Source organism: Aotus nancymaae, unplaced genomic scaffold (genome assembly GCF_030222135.1).
Source record: "Aotus nancymaae isolate 86718 unplaced genomic scaffold, 86718_ANA_hifiasm-v0.15.2.pri h1tg000072l, whole genome shotgun sequence".
Taxonomy (NCBI): Eukaryota; Metazoa; Chordata; class Mammalia; order Primates; family Aotidae; genus Aotus; species Aotus nancymaae.
The window spans coordinates 933745-961599 of NW_026988487.1; the positions used below are offsets into that span (position 1 = coordinate 933745).

The 27855-nt window shown below is 44.9% G+C and overlaps 3 protein-coding genes across 8 annotated transcripts in view; 1 reads left to right on the forward strand and 2 right to left on the reverse strand.

The window, feature by feature from the left end:
* NPEPPS (aminopeptidase puromycin sensitive) overlaps positions 1-1584 on the forward strand; it is a 101551-nt gene extending 99967 nt beyond the window's left edge. For both annotated transcript variants that reach the window (XM_012451894.2, XM_064367479.1), the window contains exon 23: positions 61-1584. In XM_012451894.2, the coding sequence (XP_012307317.1) occupies positions 61-213 (153 nt within the window). In that variant the 3' untranslated portion in view covers positions 214-1584. The remainder of the gene's footprint in view (positions 1-60) is intronic.
* On the reverse strand, positions 1-27648 carry LOC105716993 (large ribosomal subunit protein uL23-like). Of its 5 annotated transcripts, XR_010339103.1 has the most exons (5): positions 27560-27648; positions 19798-19928; positions 13117-13614; positions 10961-11116; positions 1-379 (listed from the first exon to the last, which is right to left on the reverse strand). XR_010339103.1 is itself a non-coding variant. In XM_012451897.3 (4 exons), the coding sequence occupies exons 2-3, from the start codon at positions 19825-19827 to the stop codon at positions 13144-13146; spliced, it is 501 nt and encodes a 166-aa protein (XP_012307320.2). In that variant the 5' UTR covers positions 19828-19928; positions 27560-27648; the 3' UTR covers positions 1-379; positions 13117-13143. The 5 variants fall into 5 exon arrangements, 1 of the variants encoding a protein (XP_012307320.2); XR_010339104.1 differs by lacking the exon at positions 13117-13614; XR_010339105.1 differs by lacking the exons at positions 10961-11116; positions 13117-13614 and adding an exon at positions 14475-14566.
* Positions 4863-5332, reverse strand: LOC105716995 (E3 ubiquitin-protein ligase RBX1). Its single transcript, XM_012451905.3, has one exon. It carries the CDS (start codon positions 5291-5293, stop codon positions 4967-4969), a length of 327 nt encoding a protein of 108 aa, XP_012307328.1. The 5' UTR covers positions 5294-5332; the 3' UTR covers positions 4863-4966.
* Positions 27649-27855: the final 207 nt, after the last annotated feature.

Sequence of the window (27855 nt, forward strand, 5' to 3'; positions counted from 1 at the left end):
TAATATAAACTTCTTCTTATTGCTTGTAATGATCCTGCATTCTGGGTTGTTTTCTACCAGGCTTTCTTCGAGAGTCACCCAGCTCCTTCAGCTGAGCGTACCATCCAGCAGTGTTGTGAAAATATCCTGCTGAATGCTGCTTGGTTAAAGCGAGATGCTGAGAGCATCCACCAGTACCTCCTTCAGCGGAAGGCTTCACCACCCACGGTGTGAATCCTGAGGTGCCGCTGCTTCGGTTCTGCTGCTTCGCTGCAGGGATAAGGTGGAGCTACCAAACAGCTGATTTGTATGCCACGAATTTGGAGTCTTCTTTCAAACCAGTGGGGGTTGGACAATGAATGTAGTTAACTGGTTCCTGCTCACACTCCAGAATTAAATTCTATTAAAAAAGAAAAATCAGCAATTCAGCAAAAAAATAAATAAAAAATAAAAATGTATATATGATAGTAATAAAATAGAGCATAACGAAACTGTGAAACTTTCTGAAGCCTTGTCAGTGGTTAAAAGTATTTAACACTCTCCTGTTAATGACAGATGTTCTGTTTTTATAACCTACCAAAAGGAAACTAGAGGCTTCTTGGTGAAGAGAATTTTTGTGAAGTGGGTTCTGCAAACAGCCTACAAGCCAAGGGTGGTGTCCACTTCTGGGAATGGTTAAACTCAAAAGGCCAATAGCTGGTATAACATAGTTGGAGTCAGTGCATAATTCCAAGTGTTGTTTTTTTGTTTTTTTTTTTTGGCATGGGGACTGATCAGGAAGATATATTTTCCTGCATAACTCAATCTAAACCAAGGATTGTAGTTTTCCTCCTTGCCTTCCCTTCTGTGTGACCCCTTGGCAAAAAAAAAAAAAAAAAAAAAAAAAAAAGTTAAAAAAACCCTACCCTGTTCTGGTTTTTTTCCTCCCTTTAGTTCCACCCCCAACCCCCATTCCCCATCCCCCGGTGTCCTTCTTAGAGATAAATAATAAGGAAACATCTTTCATAGCCACATTAAATAAGAGAAACTGATATACACTATTTTTTTCTTTCTTTTTAAAGATGACTTATAAGAACCCTGAAATGCATATAGATGAGACAATAGAAATAAAAAGATCTTCAGCCAGGCCTTTCTGAAGGAGTTATTCTGCTAAAAATGGTCTTAGTTATCTGACAAGCCAATTATTGAACCTCTTCATAACAGTATCAACACTGGCTTCTCCTGGTTTATTTTCTGCATGTGAGAAGTCAGTGGTAACTGCTGCAGGGCTTATGCATTAGTGGTAACTGGTTTAAAAACAAAGACTGTAAGCCTGTGTGTGCGCCAGTGTTTGCTTCAACAGTATATCCTACTAACAAGCCTCACCTATTCAGTCCAGTGAATTTTAAATCTAAATCTCATTCCCTTCCTTTTTCCCTATATTTTTTTTCTTAAAAAAATTTTTTTGTGTTATTAACAGAAATTCATATTTGGTGTGGCTTAACTGTATTTCAGAAGGTCATCAGATTGTGAGACTGCTTCCTTGAAACATTTTTGTGCTATTGTTTTAAAAAAATAATAATTAAAAAACAGTTGGCGTTAATAAAAATGTCAATGTGAAATTGATGTCCTGATTCATTTTATTCTCTGATAAGAAACTAAAAACTTTCCTATCAGTAGGCTTATGCAAAGTTATACTATAATAGGATTTTTCAAATTCAAGAAAATTGGAGGTGGGGAGGAGAAAAATAAAAAGAAAATCCAGTTCCTGTCCTAATTTATAGATACTGACAGAAAAATCCTGAGATTCATTCTAAATTAGTTCTAGATTCTCAAAAGTCTCAGAGACTCTTACAGTCAGCATTCAGCAATGAACTTGAGACTTCCTCAGTCCTGTGCTTTGAGGCCCCCTAGTCCAGGCACCATGCTCAGGGCTGCCCTTAGGCTCTCCAAACATGTGCTTAAGGCACCAGTGAAATAGGGGCATCAAAAAGGCTGAGGAAAATGCAGTTTTAATTGAAGAACTCAGAATTTTGCAATCAAATTCTGGAAACAGGTTATTTTAGTTTCAGCATACATGTGATTTTTATGTGTAATAAGTAGTTTGAATTACGTTCGGGGAGAGGTTATACTGCATGTCTTCCATTTCCCTTTCAGAACCCCTCTTCATTCCACTCCGGACTCCAGCAGGTGCTAACCCACATGCTGCATGAATGGCTCCTTTGCCCTCTAACTTCAGCTTGTGTTTATCCAATTAGTCATATCCAAAGATGAGAAGATAATGAGGAAAAGATCGTCAAAGTATTCTGGCTTTCTCATTGCCAGGTCACATGGGTTGTTTATGTCCCTTTACCAAAGACCACAGCTCCCATCAAGTAGCCCCCTCAAGCTTCTGGCTTCTCTTTGCTCCTTCACATCTAGGACAGAAAGGACGACTCTGGCCCGAGGCGCAGTGGCCATGCCTGTAATCCCAACACTTTGTGAAGCCAAGACGGTGGATCACCTGAGGTCAGGAGTTTAAGACCAGCCTGACCAACATGGTGAAACCCTGTCTCTACTCGAAATACAAAAATTAGCCAGTCATGGTGGCTTATGCCTGTAATCCCAGCTACTCAGGATGCTGAGGCAGAAGAAGCGCGCCTGGTAGGCAGAGGTTGCAGTGAGCTGAGATATGCCATTGCACTCCAGCCTGGGCAACAAGAGCGAAACTCTGTCTCCAAAAAAGAAAGGAAGACTCAGGCTGGGCAGGGTCACTCACATCTATAATCCCAGCACTTCAGGAGGCTGAGGTGGACAGAGCACCTGAGGTCTGGAGTTCAAGATAAACCTAGTCAACATGACAAAACCTCCATCTCTACTAAAAATACAATTGGCTGGGCATAGTGGTGCATGTCTGTAATCCCATCTACTTGGGAGGCTGAAGCAAGATTATTGCTTGAACCCGGGAGGCAGAGGCTGCAGTGAGCTGAGATTATGGCACAGCAAAAGAGCAGGACTCTTTTCTCAAAAAAAAAAAAAAAAAAGGGGGGAGCGGGGGACTCAATTACCATCCCTGGAGTATGCCATTATTCTTTGCTGGCTTCCCTGAACTCTGTCCACGTCTTTATAAACAGTCCCTAAACACTCAGTTTGAGTGTGTTCTCTTTCCTACTAATATCGTGGCAATAGCCCTGCTGCTTTGGGTCTCTAAAGGTTTTAACCCAGCATTTTCTGTGTCAGATGTTTTGTCTTTCAAATAGCTCCCTATCAGCCAGGCACGGTGGCTCACGCCTGTAATCCTAGCACTTCGGGAGGCCGAGGCAGGTGGATTGCCTGAGCTCAGGAGTTTGAGACCAGCCTGGGCAACACGGTGAAACCCTGTCTTTACTAAAATACAAAAGAAATTAGTTGGGCATGGTGGTGTGCGCCTGTGGTCCCAGGTACTCAGGAGGCTGAGGCAGGAGAATTGCTTGAACCCAGGAGGCAGAGGTTGCAGTGAGCTGAGATCGTGCCACTGCACTCCAGCCTGGGAGACAGAGCAAGACTCTATCTCGACAAAAAAAAAAAAAAAAAAAAACTCCCTATCATAAGTCATACATACATTTTACAGATGAGAAAGCACAGTCAGAAAAGTTAGGTAAATTAATACAGCAAAATAACTATCAGAACTAGTGATCAAGCCAGGCTTGCTAGTCTCCAAAGGCTGTGGTCTTCCAGGGAACTGCTGTTTCCACAATTAAAAGATCATACAGTTAGAGTGAGCCAGGTAATAGCGTTAAAGCTTAATGATTTTTTTCCTAATACATTTTGGTTACAAATTTTAGTGGAAATCAGAAGGTTTGGAAGAAACACAAATGTTAATGCCTCCTATGGAGAGTTTTACATTAATTTTCATTACTGAGAATCAGTAAAGCCTTTTGGAACAGTGGGCAGTGGTGGGTGAATTCTCAACTTGCAATTTCTAAGGATAGGCTTTAGGGAGCAAGGAATAAATCTGTTGTGTACAATTTGGGGAGGAATAAGAGGAGTTCTATAGCTCTAAATAGATTCTCCAAAGTCTATTTTGGATAAAAAGGTACCAAAAAGGTACCAGAATTACCAGAAAGACGTCATGAAGTCCCATGTAAGTGCTAACATTTTTTGTTTTTGTTTTTTAGCAAGTCATTAAATAAAAGCAAGTGGGCTGGGTGAGGTGGCTCACACCTGTAATCCCAGCACTTGCTAAGGCAGGTGGATCACCTGAGGTCAGGAGTTTGAGACCAGCCTAGCCAACATGGCGAAACCCCATCTCTACTAAAAACACAAAAATTAGTCAGTGTGGTGGTGTGTGCCTGTGATCCCAGCTACTCAGGAGGCTAAGATGAGAGAATCACTTAAACCCAGGAGGCAGAGGCTGCAGTGAACTGAGATCACACCATTGCACTCCAGCCTGGATGAAAGAGCAAGACTCCCTCTCAAAAAAAAATAATTTATTGCCGGGAGCAGTGGCTCACACCTGTAATCCCAGCACTTTGGGAGGCAGAGGTGGGCGGATCACGAGGTCAGGAGTTCAAGACCAGCCTGGTCAACATGGTAAAACCCCATCTCTACTAAAAAAAATACAACAATTAGCTGGGCATGGTCGTGAGCGCCTGTAATCTCCACTACTCGGGAGGCTGAGGCAGGAGAATTGCTTAACCCAGACCCAGGAGGTGGAGGTTGCAGTGAGCCGAGATCAGCCACTGCACTCCAGCCTGGGGTACAGAGCAAGACTCTGTCTCAAAAAAAAATAATTCATTTAAAAATGAGTAAAAGCAAGCTTTTGGTAATATGTTTATACTGCTGAATCTATACTTACAGCATCATTCTTGACTGAGTAATAAATTGCCTGATAGAATTGAATCTCTTCCTTTTGCTAGATACTAGTTGTAGGATTTCAGAGTTCATTTTTTTTTTTTTCACAGTTCCATCTAATTTATTATTAGGTAACAGCAGGGAAAGTCATTGAACGAATAACAAAACCATTAAGCTTGATGGAAGAAGCCTTTTCCTAGTGCCCATACTTTTGGAATTCCCACTCTCTGTTGTCCAACGGACACACTTGTCGTGTTTTGAGCCAGCGAGAGATGCAGTGGAAGTGAAAAGCGTGGTTACAGACTCCCCATGCAACGGTACACTCTTCTGAAGTAGCGGACGCCTGGTTAGCTTGACATTCTATGCAAAGATCCATAATGTGGTTCCTGCAGATGGCACAGTTATCAACCACAATATCCCAGGCCCAGAGGGCTACTGCATTCCACTTTTTCACTTCAAAGCGCTTCTTGCCCGCGCCGCTGTTGGTGCCGCTCGGGGTATCCACATCCATCGCTGCCGCCATTTTGGAACCACAAGGTCTCTCATTTTTTATAAATAAGACTATTTGCGACAATGCAAAATACCCACCCAAGAAGGACCATACCTTCTTGTGCCAACCGCGATGCAAGCAAAGTGACTAAGGTGTTTGGTTTCAAATGCAAGAATAAGAGCCTTGATGTTAACAAAACATTGGGTCAAACAACTGTCTTCCCTAGGAAACTAAATCAGAGGACTGGTTGTTCTACCAGTTTGATAGCCAACGTTATGATAGGTGACTATGTCAGATGAAGGAAAGTCAAGTGAGTTGTTACGGCCATTTATTACTTTTTTGTTTTGTTTTGTTTTTGAGACAGTCTCACTCTCTCACCAGGCTGGAGTGCAGTGGTGCAACCTCGGCTCACTGCAACCTCTGCCTCCCAGGTTCAAGTGAGTCTCCCGCCTCTGCCTCCCAAGCAGTAGAGCCTACAGGCACGTGCCACCACGCCCAGCTAATTTTTTTTTTTATTTTTAGTAGAGGCGGGGTTTCACTGCATTAGCTAGGATGGTCTTGATCTTCTGACCTTGTGATCCGCCCGCCTCGGCCTCCCAAAGTGCTGGGATTACAGGCGTTAAGCCACCACGCCTGGCCTGTTACTGCCATTTATAAAGAACTCTGATTGCTCCTGTGACTCCACTGCAAGTCTCTGGCAGCTGTAGCTTTCACTACTGAGCTCTGCTTCCAACATTGGGGAGGAATTAGCAGAGAATGAACATAGTTTACTATCATTATCTGTGCTTTCTCAGGGAGGTTGTAGCAGCTAACAGCAGATATACTATACATCAATTAAGATGACTACCAGAAGAAAAAAATAATCCTTGCCATGGTTTGGTTGGCAGTACCAGTATGGTCCTCTGAGACATCCCCTTACCCCTACTCTAACCAACTTTAACCTTCATCATCAATTTGACAAATTTCACAGGTGTATTACATTATACTACAATTTTGGGCAACTCTTAATATGGCACTGATTACCTTGCATTATTTGTGCTAATCTGGACATTTTCTTCCTTAATGTTTATTAGCTTATAGTTTTAAAGTTAAGAAGTTAAGTGACTCATGCCTGTAATCCCAGCACTTTGTGAGGCTGAGGCAGGCGGTCACTTGAGTTTGAGACCAGCCTGGCCAACATGGTGAAACCCCATCTCTACTAAAAATACAAAAATTAGCCAGGCATGGTGGTGCATGCCTGTAATCCCAACTACTAGGGAGGCTGAGGCAGGAGAACTGCTTGAGCCCAGGAGGCAGAGGTTGCACTCTGTACCACTGCACTCCAGCCTGGGCAACAAAGCGAGACTCTGCCTCAAAAAAAAAAAAGGTGCTTGGCTGCACTAGCCACATATCAACTTTGCAGTAGCCACATAAGGCTAGTGGCTACTGTATTTGACAGCATAGATATAAATCATGTTCATCACTCAGGAAAGTGCTAATGGACCACCCCAAGGTACACCTAGTATATGCAAGCATTTTTTTTGTGTATCATTGAAAGTAATAGCCTGGGCAACATGGTGAGACTCTGTCTCTACAAAAAATTGAAAAAAGTAGCTGGGTGTGGTAGCACACACCTGTAGCCCCAATTACTTGGGAGGCTGAGGTGGGAGGATCACTTGAGTCCAGGAGTTGGAGGCTGCGGTGAGTCGTGCCACTGCACTACAGAGCCTGGGCAACAGAGTGAGACCCTGTCTCAAAAAAAAAAAAAAAAGTTACATTTTTACGAATCTCCTAACAAATTGCTGTTCATCAAAGAACATTATATCACTAACCCCTATTCATTTAATGTGTTCTTTTTCATGAACATAATACACGTTGTATTCATTTTCCAAAAATTGAAGGAAAGTGACTCTCTTCTTACAAACTCATCTATTTTTTTTCTTTTTTTTTTTTAAATGGAGTTTCACTCTTGTTGCTCAGGCTGGAGTGCAATGGTATGGTCTCGGCTCACTTCAACCTCCGCCTCCCGAGTTCAAGCAATTCTCCTGCCTCAGCCTCCCAATTAGCTGCGATTACAGGCGCACACCACCACGCCCGGCTAATTTTTTGTATTTTTAGCTGAGATGGGGTTTCACCATGTTGGCCAGGCTGTTCTTGAACTCCTAACCTCAAATGATCCCCCTGCAACCTCGGCCTCCCAAAGTACTGGGATTACAGGCGTGAGCCACCGCACCCAACTGTTTTTATACTCTATGCATTATGAGCATTTTTAGTAATGAAGATAAGCTGTGCCTCCTTCACTTGTCTGACCATGTAACCAGCACTGTTTTCAGTCTTTGCTGTATGAAGCTAAATGTGCCATGCTCACCCGTACCCTAAGTCATGAAGCTCATCACCAAAGACTACTTGTAAACAGTCACAGCTGGCAAATGCATACCTTGACAAGTGTTTCTTGCTTAGAGCCGTTGGTTCATCAGTGTTTTCCAGCCTGACTTCCTGATGTTAAATGCCAGTTTTGTGGAGTGCACACATTTGAAGAATGTGGCTTTAAGCTCCTGGCTCAATTAGTTTAAATGGCTCATGTAATGAATCCACTCAATGTTCTTTCCTCACTGGAGATGTGAACTGCACTATATTTGGAACTAACACTTGCAATCCTATACACTGTTGCCTGGGTGTTGAGCTATAATTTTGGTTAATATCACCATTAACTAGATTCAGGAAGTTATATGATGATGAATTTCACAAAGATTCTGGTGAGATGTAACTGGTTTGAAAAAAGAGAGGATGAGGGTGCTCTTCTCATAGATTCCCAATGTGTGGGGACCTCAGCTTGCTGACGCTGTTGAAATGAGGCCACATGTTCCTCCCACTGGGGCTTGCTTACCTGCTGATGCCTGCCATGCCAGCCTGAGCAACTGTGTTATCATCCTGACTCCTAGGCTTGCTCCCATTAACTTGGACTACACCTCACTGCTTTCAACAAATAAAACAAATGTGCCATCCATCCAGAAATGACCCAAGTGTGCACTAAACCCAGGAAAGACCTGAGACAAGAATAATCTAGGTAGCTTTAAATGTCCCTACTCTCTGGGATCCAGTAAGATGCTGGGCAAAGATTCATTAGTATGTGAGCATCACAGAAGCAACAGAAGGCTGGTGAGAAGAGGACCAGCCTTTTCTAGTCATTATCAAATAATACAGTGGCACTGTGCTCCAACCTCACAAGCTGCTATTTGATGTGACAGGTGTGCATTTTGGCCACTGATCCAAAGACTTTGGTTATGGAAGAATCTTGTCAGAAAAGCCCCAATGCATTAAACCTGAGTGCAGTATTCAAGGCAAGGTTCTGATGGATTTGTTCAATGGCTATGGGATTCAGATGGCAGACAGTAGTTGCAAAAGCTTTTAGTGCAAAAGGAAATGCTTATTATACTAGGCATCGAGGCTACAGTATCAAATAAGGTAGACTTGGTCTCTGCCCTAATGGAGCTTATGATCTAGCAGGGTCAAGAGATACCGAATAATTTTAAGTGTGCCAATTCCGGAGTGGGAAGTTTAGTATGCTACACCAGGCAGTTCAAAGTAGCCTGAAGGTTCAGGAAAGTCTCCCTGGAAGAAATGTTAAACTGAAACCTGAAAGATGAGTAGTTGCCAGCCAGGCAAGGAGGAGGAAAAAGTGTACTTATTAGAAGAAACAGCATGTGCAATGGGCCTGTAGCTAGAAAGAAGCAGACCTATTTAAGAAAGCAAAAGAGAGCCGGGCGCGGTGGCTCACGCCTGTAATCCCAGCACTTTGGGAGGCCGAGGCGGGTGGATCATGAGGTCAAGAGATCGAGACCATTCTGGTCAACATGGTGAAATCCCGTCTCACTCAAAACACAGAAAATTAGCTGGGCATGGTGGCGCGTGCCTGTAATCCCAGCTACTCAGGAGGCTGAGGCAGGAGAATTGCCTGAACCCAGGAGACGGAGGTTGCGGTGAGCCGAGATCGCGCCATTGCACTCCAGCCTGGGTAACAAGAGCGAAACTCCGTCTCAAAAAAAAAAAAGAAAGAAAGAAAGCAAAAGAGGGCTGGGCGCGGTGGCTAACGTCTGTGATCCCACCACTTTGGGAGGCCAAGGCGGGCAGATGACCTGAGGTCCTGAGTTTGAGACCAGCCTGGCCAACATGGTGAAACCCCATCTCTACTAAAATTACAAAAAAATTAGCTGGGTGTGGCAGCAGGCGCCTGTAATCCCAGCTACTCCAGAGGCTGAGGCAGGAGAATTGCTTGTACCCAGGAGGCAGAGGTTGCAGTGAACCAAGACTGTGACATTGCACTCCAGTCTGGACAACAAGAGCAAAACTCCGTCTCAAAAAAAAAAAAAAAGCAAAAGAAATCCAGGAGAGGCTGGGTGCAGTAGCTCACACCTGTGATCCCAGCACTTTGTAAGGCTGAGGTGGGAGGATCACTTAAGCCCAGGAGTTCAAGACCAACCTGGGTAACAGAGTGAGATCCAGTCTCTACTGAAAAAAAAAAAAAATTAGCTAGGCGTGGTGGCATGTGCCCATAGTCCCAACTACTTGGGAGGCTGAGGAAGGAGGATCACTTGAATCCAGGAAGTTGAGGCTACATGAGATGTGATCTAGCAACTGCACTTCAGCTTGGGTGATTGAGCAAGACCCTGTCTCAAAAAAAAAAAAAAAAAAAAAAGATACTCAGCCAGGTGCAGTGGCTCATGCCTGTAATCTCAACACTTTAAGAGGCCGAGGCAGATGGATCACCTGTCAGGATTTGAGACCAGTCTGGCCAAAATGGCAAAACCCTGGCTCTACTAAAAATACAAAAAAATTAGCCAGGTGTGCTGGTGCACGCCTGTAGCCTCAGCTACTCAGGAGGCTGAGGCAGGAGAATAGCTTGAACCCAGGAGGCAGAGACTGCAGTGAGCCAAGATTGTGCCACTGCACTGCAGCCTGGGCGACAAGATCAAGACTCCATCTCAAAAAAAAAAAAAAGAAACTCAGGATAACAGAAATAAAGAAAGCTCTTGGGAAAGTGGTACAAGAGGGGTCTGGAGAGGTAGACCAGGGCCAGACAGGTGAGAACTTGGGCCTTGTTAAAGATTCAGAACTTGGCCAGGCATGGTGGCTCACATCTGTAATCCTAGCACTTAGGGAGGCAGAGATGGAAAGATGACTTGAGCCCAGGAGTTCAGGACCAGCCTGGGAAACACTCCATTCTCCTAAAAAGGTAAAAATATTCAGAACGCTAACTAAAAAACAATGGGAGAACATCAGATTCCTCATCTGTAAAGTGGGAATAACAACAGCTATCTCATAGTTACCAGGGAGCAAAATGAGAATAATACAAAGTCTTTTGTAAGTTATAAAGCATTATAGGAACACTACTAAGATATTATTAGTAATAACAAGTTGTGCTGCTTTCTTAATAGGACCCAAGAGTTTAAACCACCTCCTAATGAGAATATGAAATACCCTCTAAAACCCTGACCTACTCCAGGGACCCGACAGAAAAGTCTTTAAGTTTATTTCAGTTGGAAATTCCAGTGTTAGGCTTATGAAGCCTGGGGGTGAATGGAGCTGTTTGGAGCAAGATCACACCATTTATGGCAATGTGGAGTTCTCAGCTCTACACCAAATCCCCGATACCGCTTCCAGAAAAGATCATTCTGCCTCCTTCTCAAACCCGCCAGAGCAGAATCACCAAAGCATTCTTGCCTCTTAATTTCTTTCTTTCTTTCTTCTTTTTTGAGATGGAGTCTTGCTCTGTCACCCAGGCTGGAGTACAAAGGTGCGATCTCAGCTGAATGCAACCAGCCCTGACATGCCACCATGGACAATGAAATGGTTCATTTTGGGCCATTTCCTCTCTGCCTGCAAAATATGAAACATTACCCAAGTACAGGGAGGGCAGAGCTTCTGCCCAGATAGGTATGTTTAGCACCCATTACCACAACCTCTTGCTAGCTCTGAGTAGAACTAGACACAGTTCTTCCCCAGAGAGGTCAGCGACTACTCTAAATGTTCCACAGTACTACACCCCAGAGGTTGCAAACTTGTGTTTTTTCTTGACCTATACAATGCTTTCAAAATCTTTATGAAATTTTATTTATTTATTTATGTTTTCTCATGTGGCTGGTATGTGGGAAGGTCACAAATCCTCAATCTGCTTGAAAATTTACGTGCCAGCTTTTAAAACTCAAGGTATTTTAAATAAAAATCCAGATTACTGGCTTTTCTTGAAAAATCACCACTGGTGACAGCAGCTCATGCCTGCAATCCCAGCACGTTGGGAGGCCAAGGTGGGATGATTGCTTGCTTGAGCCCAGGAGTTCAAGACCAACCTGGGCAACACAGCACAACCTCGTTTCTACGGATAATTTAAAAATTAGCCACAGGGTTGGCTGGGCACAGTGGCTCAGCCTGTAATCCCAGCACTGGGGAGATGGGGGCAGGTGGATCATCTGAGTTCAGGAGCTCGAGACCAGCCTGGCTAACATGATGAAACCCCATCTCTACTAAAAATACAAAAAACTAGCTGGGAGTGGTAGTGCGCACCTGTAATCCCAGCTACTTGGGAGGCAGGAGAACTGCTTGAACCCAGGAGGCGGAGGTTGCAGTAAGCCGAGATCATGCCACTGCACTCCAGTCTGGGGAGGGAGTGAGACCCTAACAAAAGAAAATTAGCCAAGTATGGTGATGTGTATCTGTGGTCCCAGCTACTCAGGAGGTTGAGCTGGTTATATAACATTCAGTCACTTACACAGCACTACCACATCCTTGTGGTCTGTACTGTGGTTGTTTTTATCATCTCTTCCACTCTCCCATGTATACACACACGTACGTATATACATGTACACACATACGTACATACAGGCACACACATCTATAAACACACATGTATGCACATACACGTACAAACACGTCTATACATGCACACATGTGTACACATGTACACACACGTATGTATATATACGTATGCTTTTGTCCACAGCTGTTTTGCTTAGACCCATTTTCTTATAGACTTTTTTTGAGACTGAATCTCCCTCTGTTGCCCAGGCTGGAGTGCAGTGGCATGATCTCAGCTCATTCCAACTTCTGCCTCCTGGGTTCAAGCAATTCTCCTGCCTTGGCTCCCCCAAGTAGCTGGGATTACAGGCACTCACCATCACGTTTGGTTAACTTTTTTGTATTTTTAGTAGAGATGGGGTTTCAACATGTTGGTCAGGCTGGTCTTGAACTGACCTCAAATGACTTGCCCACCTCAGCCCCCCAAAACACTGGGTTACAGGCATGAGCCACTGCACCCAGGTTTTTTTTTTTTTTGAGACAGGGTCTCCCACTGTCATGCAGGCTGGAGTGCAATGGCACGATAATCGCTCACTGCAGCCTCCACCTCTTGGGCTTAATTGATCCTCCCACCTCAGCCTCCTGAATATCTGAGACTACAGGCATGAGTCACCATGCCCAGACTAACATTTTAATTCAAACATTTATTAATTTAATGCTTCAATTTATTTATTTATTTATTTTATTTATTTATTTATTTATTTATTTTTTTGAGACGGAGTTTCGCTCTTGTTACCCAGGCTGGAGTGCAATGGCACGATCTCGGCTCACCGCAACCTCTGCCTCCTGGGTTCAGGCAATTCTCCTGCCTCAGCCTCCTGAGTAGCTGGGATTACAGGCATGCGCCACCATGCCCAGCTAATTTTTTGTATTAGTAGAGACGGGGTTTCACCATGTTGACTAGGATGGTCTCGATCTCTTGACCTCGTGATCCACCCGCCTCGGCCTCCCAAAGTGCTGGGATTACAGGCTTGAGCCACCGCGCCCGGCTATTTTATTTTTTTATGGTGAAAAGATATACATACATTTAGAATTAGCCAGCTGGACTCAGTTTAGATGATCCCAATTTTGTTGGCAACATCCAAAGCATCGTAATCAGAAGCAAGTCGAACATATGCCTTCTTCTCTCCATCAGGCCGAATCAGGGTGTTGACCTTGGCCACATCAGTGTCAAAGAGCTTCCTCACAACCTGTTTGAGCTGGTGCTTGTTGGCTTTAACATCCACAATGAACACAAGTGTGTTGTTGTCTTCTCTCTTCTTCATGGCAGACTCAGTAGTCAGCGGAAACCTGATGATAGCACAGTGGTCAAGTTTGTTTCTCCTGGGGGTGCTCTTCCGAGGATATTTGGGCTGCCTCCGGAGTCGCAGTGTCTTGGGCCGCCGGAAGGTGGGTGACGTGTGGATCTTCTTTTTTTTGTGGCTATGGACACCTTTCAACACTGCCTTCTTGGCCTTTAAAGCCTTCGCTTTGGCTTTGGCTTTAGGAGGGGCAGGAGCTTCCTTCTTCGCTTTCGGCGCCATCTTGTGAAAAGAATGCTTCCATTTATAAACTAAATTTCATTCATTCAATTGCTAGTTAACCAAAAGAAACCCAGGATAGCCGGAACAAAGAGGACTCATGCAGGCTGGAGCGCAGACAGGATGGTTAGAAAGGAAGCAGCCACCTTAGACCATAAAGAGGAAAGCCCATGTTATGCTGGGGTTGGTGGAAATTGATATACTCTGTTTATACCTCTGTAAGTATTATCCACAGCTGCAAAGTTTAGCCTACTATGATTACGTTTTCTTTCTTTGTTAGTTTTAAAAAAAATCTTGGGCCAGGCACGGTGGCTCATGCTTGTAACCCTAGCACTTTGGGAGGCCAAGGCGGGCAGATCACTTGAGGTCGAGAATTTGAGACCCGACTGACCAATATGGAGAAACCCCATCTCCACTAAAAATACAAAATTACCTAGGTGTGGTGGTGTGCCTGTAATCCCACCTACTCAGGAGGCTGAGGCAGGAGAATCTCTTGAACCCGGGAGGCAGAGGTTGCTGTGAGCAGAGATTGCGCCATTGCACCCCAGCCTGGGCAACAGGAGCAAAACTCCATCTCAAAAAAAGAAAAAAAAAAATCTCATGGAGTCAATTATACATAAACACAAAATTAGGACTTACCTGCTTAGTTTTCTATGTTCCAATCATTAATTTATTCTCTATCATTCACTAAAAGTGCAGATTTTTCCTGTATTAATTGCATCTTCTTTCTTGGGCATCTCCCTCCTGGAGGCTTCTGTCCTCTGGCTCCAGCCTTACTGATTGTTCCCTAGGCCTGCAGCCAGCCCAGCTATCACCCTAGGATTTCCCTTCATTATCATCTTAGAGACTTTCTTATTTCTCACCTATATTGAAATATCCTGTTGCCTGGATCACATGTCTTCCTGTTTCTGGGTTTATTCTCTTATTCTGGTGCACCACGTCCTCTAGTAGTTTCCTGACAACGGGTATATGGATAGGAAATAAGATGTCATGTATCTGAAAATACGTTTTTTTATTATTTTTTTGAGAGAGGGTCTCACTCTATCACCTATGTTAGAGTGCAGTGGCATGATCATGGCTCACTGCAGCCTCGATCTCCCTGGGCTCAGGTGATCCTCTGTGCTCAGCCTCCCAAGTAGCTGGGACTCCAATCGCATGCCTTTTTTTTTTTGTAGAGATGGGGTTTCACCATGTTGCCCAAGCTAGTATTGAACTCCTGAGGCTCAAGTGATCCACTGGCCTTGGCTTCCCAAAGGCTTGAGATTACAGGCATGAGTCACTACACCTGGCCTTGAAAATATGCTTACTCTACTGAATTCACAATTTAAGTAAGTTATTTATTTATTTTATTTTTGAGATGAAGTCTCACTCTTGTTGCCCAGGCTGGAGTGCAATGGTGTTATCTTGGCTCATGGCAACCTCTGCCTCCCAGGTTCATGCAATTCTCCTGCCTCAGCCTCTGGAGTAGCTGGGATTACAGGCTCCTGCCCCCTTGCCTGGCTAATTTTTGTATTTTTAGTAGAGATGGGGTTTCACCATGTTGGCCAGGCTGGTCTCGACCTCCTGACCTCAGGCAATCCATCCACCTCGGCCTCCCAAAGTGCTGGGATTACAGGCATAAGCCACCGCACCCGGCCTTAAGTAATTTATATCATAAATCACTGGAAAGCATTCCTACATTATCCTTCAGCATGGCTAATAAGAAGCATGATGCCATTCTCATCGCTGTTCCTTTGAATGTGACCGGCTTTTTCTCTCTAGAAGGTTTTAGGATCTTCTGTTAACTCATTGATCTGAAACTGCATGATACATCTTTGAATGAACGTTTTCATCCATTATGTTGTGTACTCAGTGGGCCTTTCATTTTAGAAATCTAGGCCACTCAGGTCTGAGATGTTTTCTTGAATTTTTCCTTCGATGATTGCTTTCCCTCCATTTCTCTGTAATGCTTATTTATTTATTTTTTTGAGACAGAGTCTCACTCTGTCACCCATGCTGAAGTGCAGTGGTGCAATCTGGCTTACTGCAATCTCCGCCTCCTGGGTTCAAGTGATTCTCCTGCTTTAGCTCCTGAGCAGCTGGAAATACAGGTGTGCACCACCGTGATTGGCTAGTTTTTGTATTTTTAGTAGAGATGGGGTTTCACCATGTTGGTCAGGCTGGTCTCAAACTCCTGATCTCGTGATCCGCCTACCTCAGCCTCCCAAAGTGCTGGGATTACAGGCATGAGCCACTGCACCCAGCCCTCTGTAATGCTTCTTAATTGAATATTAGTCTTACTGGGTTCTTTAGCTTTTAAAATTTTTTTTCCAGCTTTTGGGGTTCTTTTTAAAAGCTATTTTCAGGCCGGGCGCGGTGGCTCAGGCCTGTAATCCCAGCACTTTGGGAGGCCGAGGCGGGTGGATCATGAGGTCATGAGATCGAGACCATCCTGGTCAACATGGTGAAACCCCGCCTCTACTAAAAACACAAAAAATTAGCTGGGCACGGTGGCGCGTGCCTGTAATCCCAGCCACTCAGGAGGCTGAGGCAGGAGAATTGCCTGAACCCAGGAGGTAGAGGTTGCGGTGAGCCGAGATCGCGCCATTGCACTCCAGCCTGGGTAACAAGAGCGAAACTCCGTCTCAAAAAAAAAAAAAAAAAGCTATTTTCTCAATTTTATCTTCCAACTCATTGATTAAAGTTAATGGTTATCATATTTTAGATGTTCTATTCTCCAATGTTCTTTTTAAAAAAGAACTTGTTCTTATTTCATTGACACAACATTGTTATAGCTCTGAGAAAACGTATCCTCTATTTAAAGTTTAGATTTTGTTTTGTCCTGTTCTAGGCACCACAGCTGGGCTTACAGGTGCACCACCACCCCTGGCTAATTTTTGCATTTTTAGTAGCGATCGGGTTTTGCCATGTTGGCTAGGTTGGTCTCAAACTCCCGACCTCAGGTGATCCACCCACCTTGGACTTCCAAAGTGCTGGGATTACAGGTGTGAGCCACTGCGACCAGCCCAGATCAATTTTTTCTAATGGGCAAAATATTTAAACAGATACTTCACAAAATAAGATAGATGAATGGCCAATAGACTAGTAAAAAATGTTCAACATCATTAAGTCATCATAGAAATGCAAATTTAAACCATAATAAAATACCATGACTAGAATGGCTAAAATTAAAAAGACTGACAATATCAAGTGTTTATGAGAATGTGGAGCAACTAAAGCTCTCAAACATCTGTGGTAGAAACATACAGTAATATAACAACTTTGGAAAAGAGTTTGGCAGTTTCTTATAAATACATGCATACCATATGACCTAGCATTTCTACTCCTAGGTGGAAATAAGATAAATAAAAGCATACGTCCAGGCTGGATGCAGTGGTTCACCCCTGTTGGGAGGCTGAGGAGGGCAGATCATTTAAGGTCAGGAGTTCAAGACAAGGAGGGCCGTCTCTACAGAAAAAAAATACAAGAAAGCTGGGCACAGTGGCTCACGCCTGTAATCCCAGCACTTTGGGTGGCTAAGGTGGGCAGATCACCTGAAGTTAGAAGTTCAAGACCAGCCTGGCCAACATGGCAAAACCTCATCTCTACTAAAAGTACAAAAATTAGCCAGGCGTGGTGGCGGACTCTTGTAATCCCAGCTACTTAGGAGGCTGAGGCAGGAGAATCACTTGAATTTGGGAGGCGGAGGTTGTAGTGAGCTGAGATAGTGCCACTGTACTCCATCCTGGGTGACAGAGCAAGACTCTGTCCCAGTATCCCCCCACCCAAAAATACAAAAAAAAATTAGTTGGATGCATGGTGGCATGTGCCTGTAACCCCAGCTACTCAGGAGGCTGAGGCAGAAGAATTGCTTGAACCTGGAAGGCAGAGTTTGCAGTGAGCTGAGATCACACCACTGCACTCCAGCCTGGGTGACAGAGTAAGACTTTGTTTTTTTAAAAAAAAAAAAAAAAAAAAGCAGAACATGTCCAGACAGAGACAGAAAAACATTCAAAAATGCATTAATTCATAGTAGCCCCGGACACAATCCAAATGTCGATAAACAGAATGACTAAACCAATTCTGGCATATTCCTACAACAGAGTATTACTCAGCAAGAAAAAGGAACAAACTGTTGATACATGGAATAATTGGATGAATCTCAAGTTAAGCAAATGACAACAGACATAAAAATAGTACATGTTTTATGATTTTATTTATATAAAAATCTAGAAAAGACAAATCTGGGCCAGGCACAGTGGTTCATGCCTGTAATCCCAGCACATTCCAGCCCAGGTGACAGTACAAGACTCCATCTCAAAAAAAAAGAGACAAATCTGGCCAGGCGTGGTGGCTCATGCCTGTTAATTCTGGCACTTTCGGAAGGCTGAGGCAGAAGGATCACTTCAGTCCAGGGTTTGTGACCAGCCTGGGCAATATAGCAAAACCCTGTCTCTACAAAAAATACAAAAATGGGCTGGGCACGCTGGCTCAGTCCTGTAATCCCAGCACTTTGGGAGGCTAAGGCCTGCGGATCACCTGAGGTCGTGAGTTCGAGACCAGCCTGACCAACATAGAGAACCCTTGTCTCTACTAAAAATACAAAATTAGCCGGACATGGTGGTGCATTCCTGTAATCCCAGCTACTTGGGAGGCTGAGACAGGAGAATCACTTCAATCCAGGAGGCGGAGGTTGTGGTTAGCCAAGATCGAGCCATTGCACTCGAGGCTGGGCAACAAGAGCAAAACTGCATCTCAGGGGAAGAAAAAAAAGGGCGGGCACAGAGGCCGAGGTGGGTGGATCACGAGGTCAGGAGATTGAGACCATCCTGTCCAACATGATGAAATCCTGTCACTATAAAAAAAAAATGAGCCGGGTATGATGGCACATTCCTGTAGTTTCAGCTACTCAGGTGGCTGAGTGGGGGGATTGTTTGACACAGGAAGTAGCGGTTGCAGTGAGTCGAGATTGCACCACTGCACTCCAGCCTGAGTGACAAAGCCTGACCCTGCCTCAAAAAAGAAAAAAAAAGACAAAAGACAAATCCAATCTATAACGACAGAGGACAGATCGGTGGTTTCCTAGAGAAGGAGGTGGAGGAGGAGAATCGTTTGGAAGTCACGCAATAACTTTTGGGGGTGATAGAAATGTTCACTGTCTTGATTGTGATGGTGATCAGATTAGCATATAAACTTAAAACCTACATTTTTTGGAATATAAGTTATACCAAAATAAAGGCAATTTAAAAGCAAACACAATGAGACAACACTATACATACACCCACTAGAATGTTTAAAGCTAAAGACTGGCTGGGTGCATTGGCTCACAACTATATTCCCAGCACTTTGGGAGGCCAAGGTGAGAGGATCACTTGAGCCCAGGAGTTCAAGACCAGCCTGAGCAACACAGTGAGACCCTGTCTCTACAAAAAATAAAATTAACCAGGTGTGGTAGCATGCACTAGGGGTGCTGAGGTGAGAAGATTGCATGGTGAGATTGAGGCTGTAGGCCACTGCAGTCCAGGCTGGGCAACACAGCAAAACCCTGTCTCAAACCACTTTGGAAAACAGGTTAGTAGCTCCTTGTATAAAAATATAAGCTTAACATATGACCCAGGAACTCTACTCCTAGCTATTTATCCAAGAATAATTCAAACTTGTCCATCCAATGACTGGCACATAAATGTTCATGACAAGTTTATTTCTAATAGTCCCCAAATGGAAATAACCCAAATGTCCATCACCAGATGAATGAAGAAATGTGTGATACACCCATGCAATGGAAAACGATGAAAAGGAATTAACTACTAATATGTGCAACAATATGATGAATTGCAAAAATACACTGAGCAAAAGAAGCACCAAAGAGTACATACAGTATGATTTTACTTATATAATATTCTGGAGAATACAAAATAAAATAATATCCAAAAGTAGACTGTGGCTGTAGGATGGAGGGGGCTGACTGCAAAGGAGTGTAAGTCATGGTGCTGCTAAATTGGTTCTCAACAAAGAAAGGAAAGAAAGGAAAGGGAAAGGGAAGGAAAGGAGAAACAAAGAAAGAATGAAAGAAAGAAAGAAAGGAAGAAAGGAGGGAGGGAAGGAAGGAAAAGAAAAGAAAGAAAAGAAAAACAAGAAAGAAAAATAAAAGAAAAAAAAAGAAAAGAAAGAAAAAGAAGGAAGGAAGCCCGGATTTGTGTTACTTACTGCTTTCTGTGGTGTAAATACTCCCACCATGACCAACTTTGAGCTTCTAATATGATGTTTCTAATGTAGATTTGGGAAGAGATGTACATATTTGGCTCCCAAACTGGTACTAGCCAGCTCCAGCACATTATCTACCACAGAAAGGAACAAAGGTGATGAGATGGTCAGTATCTTGAATGTGTTAGTGGTAGCACAGGTTTATATATCTGTCAAAACTTACCAAACTGCACTCTTAAAATTATGTACTTTATTTTATTTTATTTTATTTATTTTTTTTGAGACAGAGTTTCGCTCTTGTTACCCAGACTGGAGTGCAATGGCGCGATCTTGGCTCACTGCAACCTCCGCCTCCTGGGTTCAGGCAATTCTCCTGCCTCAGCCTCCTGAGTAGCTGGGATTACAGGCATGCACCACCATGCCCAGCTAATTTTTTTGTATTTTTAGTAGAGACGGGGTTTCACCACATTGACCAGGATGGTCTCGATCTCTTGACCTCGTGATCCACCCGCCTCGGCCTCCCAAAGTGCTGGAATTACAGGCGTGAGCCACCGCGCCCGGTGTATTGTGTACTTTTTATTGCATGTAAATAATATTTCAAAAAGTTATGTTTCAAATAAAATATCAGCAACAACCCATATGCCCAATAACAAGGGACTGGTTACCTTAGTCTACTGTCTATCCTTTTGATAGACTAGGATGCAGCCATTCAAACAACTTAGATTTCAGCAACACAGAAACATGCTTTGCTATACTGTATCATCTTTTGTGGCAGAATGGGAAATTTTATGTTTTTTATTTTTTTTTTATTTATTTTTTTGAGACGGAGTTTTGCTTTTGTTGCCCAGGCTGGAGTGCAATGGCACAATCTTGGCTCACGGCAGTCTCCACCTCCCGGGTTCATGCAATTCTCCTGCCTCAACCTCCCGAGTAGCTGGGATTACAGGCATGCGCCACCATGCCCAGCTAATTTTGTATTTTTAGTAGAGATGGGGTTTCTCCATGATGGTCAGCTGGTCTCCAACTACTGACCTCAGGTAATCTACCCACCTCAGCCTCCCAAAGTGCTGGGATTACAGGCGTAAGCTACTGCGCCTGGCTAGGAAATTTTATTTTTACCATATGTACGTCTATGCAAATTCTGTGGGCAGATAGATAACATCAGGCCTTCTGAAAGCAGTGTCATGAGTTAATTCTTTTCTTTGTATTTAGAAGCAGTATACAGCAGAATGACTGGGAGCCCAGAATCTGTAGTCAGACTACCTGGGTTACTGTCCAGATCCCAGGTGTCACTTCTTCCAGCTGGGTGGCCTTAGGCAACTAACCTAAACTCCTTGAGCCTTAGTTTCTTGACTATAAAACAGGCACAATAGGAGTACCTATCTTGGAGGGTTGCTGGGAGGATTACGTGAGTTACTATATGTAAAGAGCCTTAAACAATACAAAGAACAAGTGCTTTAAAGATAATTAGGCTGGGTTCGGTGGCTCATGCCTATAATACCAGCACTTTGGGAGGTTCAGTTAAGCCCAGGAGTTTGAGACCAGCCTGGGTAACATGACAAAACCCCATCTCTACAAAAAATACCACCCCCTCCCCCACAAAAAGATTAGCCAGGTATGGTGGCATACACCCATAGTCCCAGCTACTGAGGAGGCTATGGTGGGAGGATCACTTGAGCAGGAAGTTCGAGGCTATAGTGGGATCATGTCACTGCACTCCAGCCTGGGTGACAGAGCAAGACACTATCTCAAAAAAAAAATAGCTTATTTTCTTGAAGCAATGATATTGTTTGGACAATAAAAATGCTTACCATGTGCTAGGCAGGGAACACAGGAATTTATATGACATGGCTTCTAACCTCAAGGAGTTAGAAATGTGGTTCTTAATTGTGGGGAGGGTTTGGGAAGGAATTCACCCCCTTCCTAGGAGACATTTTGTAACATCTGGAGACATTTTTTGATTGTCCCACCAAGATTTGGTGGGAGGGGACCTGGTGGAACTTAGTGGGCAGGGGCCAGAAATGCTGCTAGACCTTCTGAAATGCACAGGGCAGCCTCCCCACAAAAGAATTATGTGAGGGCAGACACAGTGGCTCACACCTGTAATCCCAGCACTTTGGAAGACCAAGACGGGTAGATCACTTGAGCCCAGGAGTTCGAGACCAGCCTGGGCAACATGGCAAAACCCAGTCTCTACAAAAAATGCAAAAATTAGCCAGGTGTGGTGGTTCATGTCTGTAATCCCAGCTACTCAGGAGGTTATCTAGCTACTGGGAGGAAGAGGTTGCAGTAGCCAAGATCATGCCACAGCACTCCAGTCTGAACAAGAGTGAGATGCTGTCCACCCCCACCTGCCAAAAAGAATTATGTTGTCCTAAATAATCAAGGTTGAGAAACCCTGAGTCATAGTGTAACTCAGGACAAAAGATACATGCATACATACAAATTGTACAAGTAGATAATCAAAACAGAGCATTATGCAATTATATATATTAAAAAAATAAAAACAGAAAATATTAGAATAGCCCTGGCCCAGAGCCAACACTCTTGACTCCTACTTCCATCATGGCCCCTAGCTATAATATGATTTATTTCCACATTAGCAGAAACCAACCAAGCCCCTTTCGATCTGACAGGAGTTCGAGACCAGCCTGACCAACATGGTGAAACCCCGGCTCTACTAAAAATACAAAAATTAGCTGGGCATGGTGACACGCACCTGTAATCCCAGCTACTAGCTACTAGCTGGGATTAAAGGCATGCGCCACCACACTCAACTAATATCTGGTTTTTTAGTAGAGATGGGGTTTCACCATGTTGGCCAGGATGGTCTCAATCTTCTGATCTTGTGATCCACCCACCTCAGTCTCCCAAAGTGCTGGGATTACAGGCATGAGCCACTGCGCCCAATCCTTTTTTTTCCTTTGAGACAGGATCTCGCTTTGTCACTCAGGTTGGAATGCAGTGGCATGTAGAACTTGGTGACTGACTGAAAGAAGAGGGAAATGTCAACTGGTGCCTACTAGATGTCTGACTTGCACTGTGGAATGGGTAGTGATGCCACTTTGCAGTGTTTCCCAAGTGGGAGGAGTTGGCAGCCACATGGTTTAGTAGAATGGGGAGGATTACACAGGGGACTTCAAGTTGCATTTTCTTGAACTATGCATGGGATTACATCAGGTGTTTTTTAGACAGCGTCTCACTGGACTGCAGTGTCGCAATCTCAGCTTACTGCAGCCTCCACCTCCTGGATTCAAGCTGGGACTACAAACATGCACCACCACACCCAGCTAATTTTTGTATTTTTTGTAGAGATGCGGTCTTAACACTTTGCCCAGGCTGTCTCTTACTCAACTCATGAGCTCAACAATCGGCCTGACTCAGCCTCCTAAAGTGCTGAGATTACAGGCATGAGCTACTGCGCGTGGCCGCTTTCTTCTTTCTCAAATCATCAAAGTGGTATGTGTTCCTCACTGTAGAAATTTTGAAAAGGAGTTAAACAAAAACCATCTGCAACCTCAAATTATATCCACCATTAAAATACTGACATATTTTCCCCAAGATAGTTCTTTTTTTTCTTTCCTTGAGATGGAGTTTCGCTCTGTCGCCCAGGCTGGAGTGCAGTGACACGATCTTGGCTCACTGCAACCTCCACCTCCCAGTTTCAAGTGATTCTTCTGTCTCAGCCTCCTGAAGTACATGCCACCATGCCTGGCTAATTTTTAAAAATTGTATAGGTTGGGCGTGGTGGCTCATGACTGTAATCCTAGCACTTTGAGAAGCCGAGGCAGGCGAATCACTTGAGGTCAGGAGTTCGAAACCAGCCTGGCCAACATGGTAAAACCTTGTCTCAAGTGGCCGGGCGTGGTGGCTCACGCCTGTAATCCAAGCACTTTGGAGGCCAAGGCGGGAGGATCACCTGAGGTCGGGAGTTCAAGACCAGCCTGACCAACATGGTGAAACCCCGTCTTTAAAAAAAATAAAATTAAATTAAAAAAAAAAAAAAAAAAACAGGGCTGGGCACGGTGGCTCAAGCCTGTAATCCCAGCACTTTGGGAGGCCGAGGCGGGTGGATCACGAGGTCAAGAGATCGAGACCATCCTGGTCAACATGGTGAAACCCCGTCTCTACTAATACAAAAAATTAGCTGGGCATGGTGGCACGTGCCTATAATCCCAGCTACTCAGGAGGCTGAGGCAGGAGAATTGCCTGAACCCAGGAGGCCGAGGTTGCGGCGAGCCGAGATCGTGCCATTGCACTCCAGCCTGGGTAACAAGAGCGAAACTACGTCTCAAAAAAAAAAACAACAACAACAACAACAAAAAAGCTTGTCTCAAATACAAAAAAAAATTAGCTGGGTGTGGTGGTAAGCAACTGTAATCCTAGCTATTTGGGAGGCTGAGGCAGAACTGCTTGAACCCGGGAGGTGGAGGTTGCAGTGAGCTGAGATTGCACCACCGCACTCCAGCCCAGGTGACAGAGTAAGACTGTATCTCAAAAAAACAAAAATATTGGAGACAGGCTTTTTGCTCTTATTTCAGTTGCTTTAAAAATCCATTTGCCCTTACTGGTATCATCATGACTAATGTTGAGACAGAGGTGGCCCACCAAACTGCTGGAGAGCAGGGGAAAGTTGAGCCTGAGTGAAACAAATTACGTATAATTTGTAGTGTGGGTAATTCATGTAAAGACAATACCAGGATTTTCATGGATGTCATCTCACTTAATCTCTATTGACTTTTTTTTTTTAGGTGGTTGGGGGTACAGTCTCACTGTTGCCCAGGCTAGAGTGCAGTGGCATCATCTCGGCTCGCTGCAACTTCTGCCTCCCGGGTTCAAGTGATTCTCATGCCTCAGACTCCCGAGTAGCTGGGACTACAGGCACACACTACCACACCTGCCTAATTTTTGAATTTTTTGTAGAGACAGGGTTTTGCCATGTTGCCCAGCTGGTTCTTGAACTCCTGGCCTCAAGCAATCCACTTGCCCTGGCCTCCCAAAGTGTTGGGATTATAGGCGTGAGCAACCATGAGTGGCCAGTCTTCACTGATTTCTTTTTTTTTTTGAGATGGACATCCAGGCTTCAGTGCAGTGGCACAATCTCGGCTCATTGCAACCTCCACCTCCCGGGTTCAAGCTATTCTCCTGCCTCAGCCTCCCAAGTAGCTGGGATTACAGGTGCCCACCACCACACCCGGCTAATTTTGTATTTTAGTAGAGACGGGGTTTCACCGTGTTGGCCAGGCTGGTCTCCAACTCCTGACCTCAGGTGATCCACCTGCCTCAGGCTCCCAAAGTGCTGGGATTACAGGCGTGAGCCACCATGCCTGGCCCAATCTTCACTGATTTCTAACAGTTACACATACAGGGCAATTCTTACACAGTTAACAGATGAAGCAAAACGCTGGGGTTAGGGAACTGCTAAGCCATGGGAAATCCACTAGTCACAGTATTGTGTGAGGAAATGGTGTCCCTACACTTCTAGATTCAAAACTGCAAAGATGTATCTCTAGCAGAGAAAGACCACTTCTTCCTCTTTTATCGAAGAGTTGGCCAGGCTTTCCTAATTCTTAGTGAAAACCTGCAGCAAAGTCAGACTTCCTCCTAGGTTTTCCCAGTGTGACTAGTGCAAGGCAATTATCTCACAAGCTCAAGCCATATGGTAAAGAGCTCCGTGAACCAGCGACACCCAATTACCCCTACAATTAGTAGTATGAAAATGAAACAATTCAGGAAATTCTTTGTTTTTATTTATTTATTTTTTGAGATAGTTTTGCTCTGTCGCTCAGACTGGAGTGCACGGGGACAGTCTTGGGCTTTACAACTTTTGCCTCCCAGGTTCAGGCAATTCTCCTGTCTCACTTTCCCAAGTAGCTGGGAATAGAGGTGAGTGCCACCACACCCGGCTAATTTTTTTTTTTTATTTTTAGTAGAGACGGGGTTTCATCACGTAGGCCAGGCTGGTCTCGAACTCCTGACTTTAAGTGGTCTGCCCACCTTGGCCTTCCAAAGGGCTGGGATTACAGACATGAGACATCACACCTGGCCCTATTATTACATTTTTCCTTTATCATTTTAAAAATCCTTTTTTTTTTTGAGATGGAGTTTCGCTCTTGTTACCCAGGCTAAAGTGCAATGGCACCATCTCAGCTCACCGCAACCTCCGCCTCCTGGGTTCAGGCAATTCTCCTGCCTCAGACTCCTGAGTAGCTGGGATTACAGGCGTGCGCCACCATGCCCAGCTAATTTTTTGTATTAGTAGAGACGGGGTTTCACCATGTTGACCAGGATGGTCTCGATCTCTTGACCTCGTGATCCACCCGCCTTGGCCTCCCAAAGTGCTGGGATTACAGGCTTGAGCCACCGCGCCCGACCAAAAATCTTTATTTTTTTAAGAGAGATAGGATCTCGCTATATTGTCCAGGTTAGCCTTGAACGCCTGGGCTCAAGCGATCCTCCCAAAGTCCTGTGATTACAGGGGTGAGTCACTGCTCCCAGTCTAGGAAATTCTTAACCTGGAGTCCACTTACCAATGTCAAAGAAAGTCAAGACACTGTATGCATATTTATTTTTTCTTTTTTTGAAATGGAGTCTTGCTCTGTCACCAGGCTGGAGTACAGTGGTGCCATCTCGGCTCACTGCAACCTCCGCCTACCAGGTTCAAGTGATTCTCCTGCCTTAGCCTCCCGAGAAGCTGAGATTACAGGTGCGTGCCACGTGGCCCAGCTAATTTTCTGTATTTTAGTAGAGACAAGGTTTCACCATGTTGGCCATGATAGTCTCTATCTCTTGACCTCGTGATCAACCACCTTGGCCTCCCAAAGTGCGGGCACCGCTCCTGGACTACATTTTAAAAAATACGCATTTTGTTTAAAAAAGGCATTCATGGCCGGGCGCGGTGGCCCACGCCTGTAATCCCACCACTTTGGGAGGCCGAGGCGGGTGGATCACGAGGTCAAGAGTTCAAGATCATCCTGGCCAACATAGTGAAACCCCATCTCTACTAAAAATACAAAAATTAGGTGGGCGGGGTGGCACACGCCTGTAGTCCCAGCTACTCCAGAGGCTAAGGCGGAAGAATCGCTTGAACCCAGGAGGCGGAGGTTGCAGTTAGCCGAAATTTCGCTACTGCACTCCAGCCTGGCGACAGGGTAAGACTACACCTTACAAAAAAAAAAAACAAACAAAAAAAAGGCATTCATGAGTTTCTTCCAGGGTTCAGAAGTAAAACAGGTCAAGAACCAACATCCTTTATGCCTGTACACACGTTCTTTCTGGTTCGAAATTGGGCCTTTACAGGGACACTTTTGGAGGTTGAAACATTTCCATTCTGGTAAGCACCTGGTAGCTATGGATGGGGGTCTAAAAGGAGGAACCCCTTAGCCCACCCCAAGCAAGTCAGACCTTATCACAGCACAGGTCTTAAGCCCTATATAAGCAGGCCTAGGGGACTCTTCGGAGAGGAATCTCTTCTTAGGGACAAGGGCAGTCAGGAGAGCTTGAGCCCATTCCCTACCAAGCCACTAACCGGCTGTGTGACCTTGGACAAGTTCCATACCCTCTCTGGGCTTGTTTCCACAACTACACATTGGAAGTGGAGCCACATGGTCTTAAGGATCCGTCCCAGCAGAGCCGGGTACCAAGCCGATGTAGCCATTAAAGCAGTTTCCTGTGGGCGCGGCCGCAGGACTTTAACGGTCCCCCATCCCCCGCTCAGGCCCGCGAAAGCCTCGCTCAACACGCCCCTAGGAGCGACGGCGCTTACCCAACCGCAGCCACAGCGGTCGATCCCAGCTCCGCCTCTTCCCGGGGGCGTCCCATCGTGCCCCGCGCCGGGCACCAAAGGCGGCCGGGCGCCTCCCGCCTTTCCGCGCCCCGACCCCGAACTCCTCTCCCTAGTTCTCCCGGGCACCCTATCCTATCAACGCCTATTATCCCAGCCAATCGCGCGGGATCCAAGTCTTACCTTCGGTCCACCCTCCTCCCAGCGCTCAGCCGGTCTAAGCGCAAGGCCTTTACCAGGCCCACCCAATCAGCGGCCGGCTCTCTCCTGCCCCACCC

Excerpts from the sequence above, each read along its gene's own strand:
- LOC105716995 (XM_012451905.3), bottom strand. The coding sequence starts at position 5,293 with ATGGCGGCAGCGATGGATGTGGATACCCCGAGCGGCACCAACAGCGGC.
- LOC105716993 (XM_012451897.3), bottom strand. The coding sequence starts at position 19,827 with ATGGTGGGAGTATTTACACCACAGAAAGCA. Across the intron at positions 13,615-19,797 it reads TATTTACACCACAGAAAGCA|ATGGCGCCGAAAGCGAAGAA; the intron begins GTAAGTAACACA and ends TCTTTTCACAAG.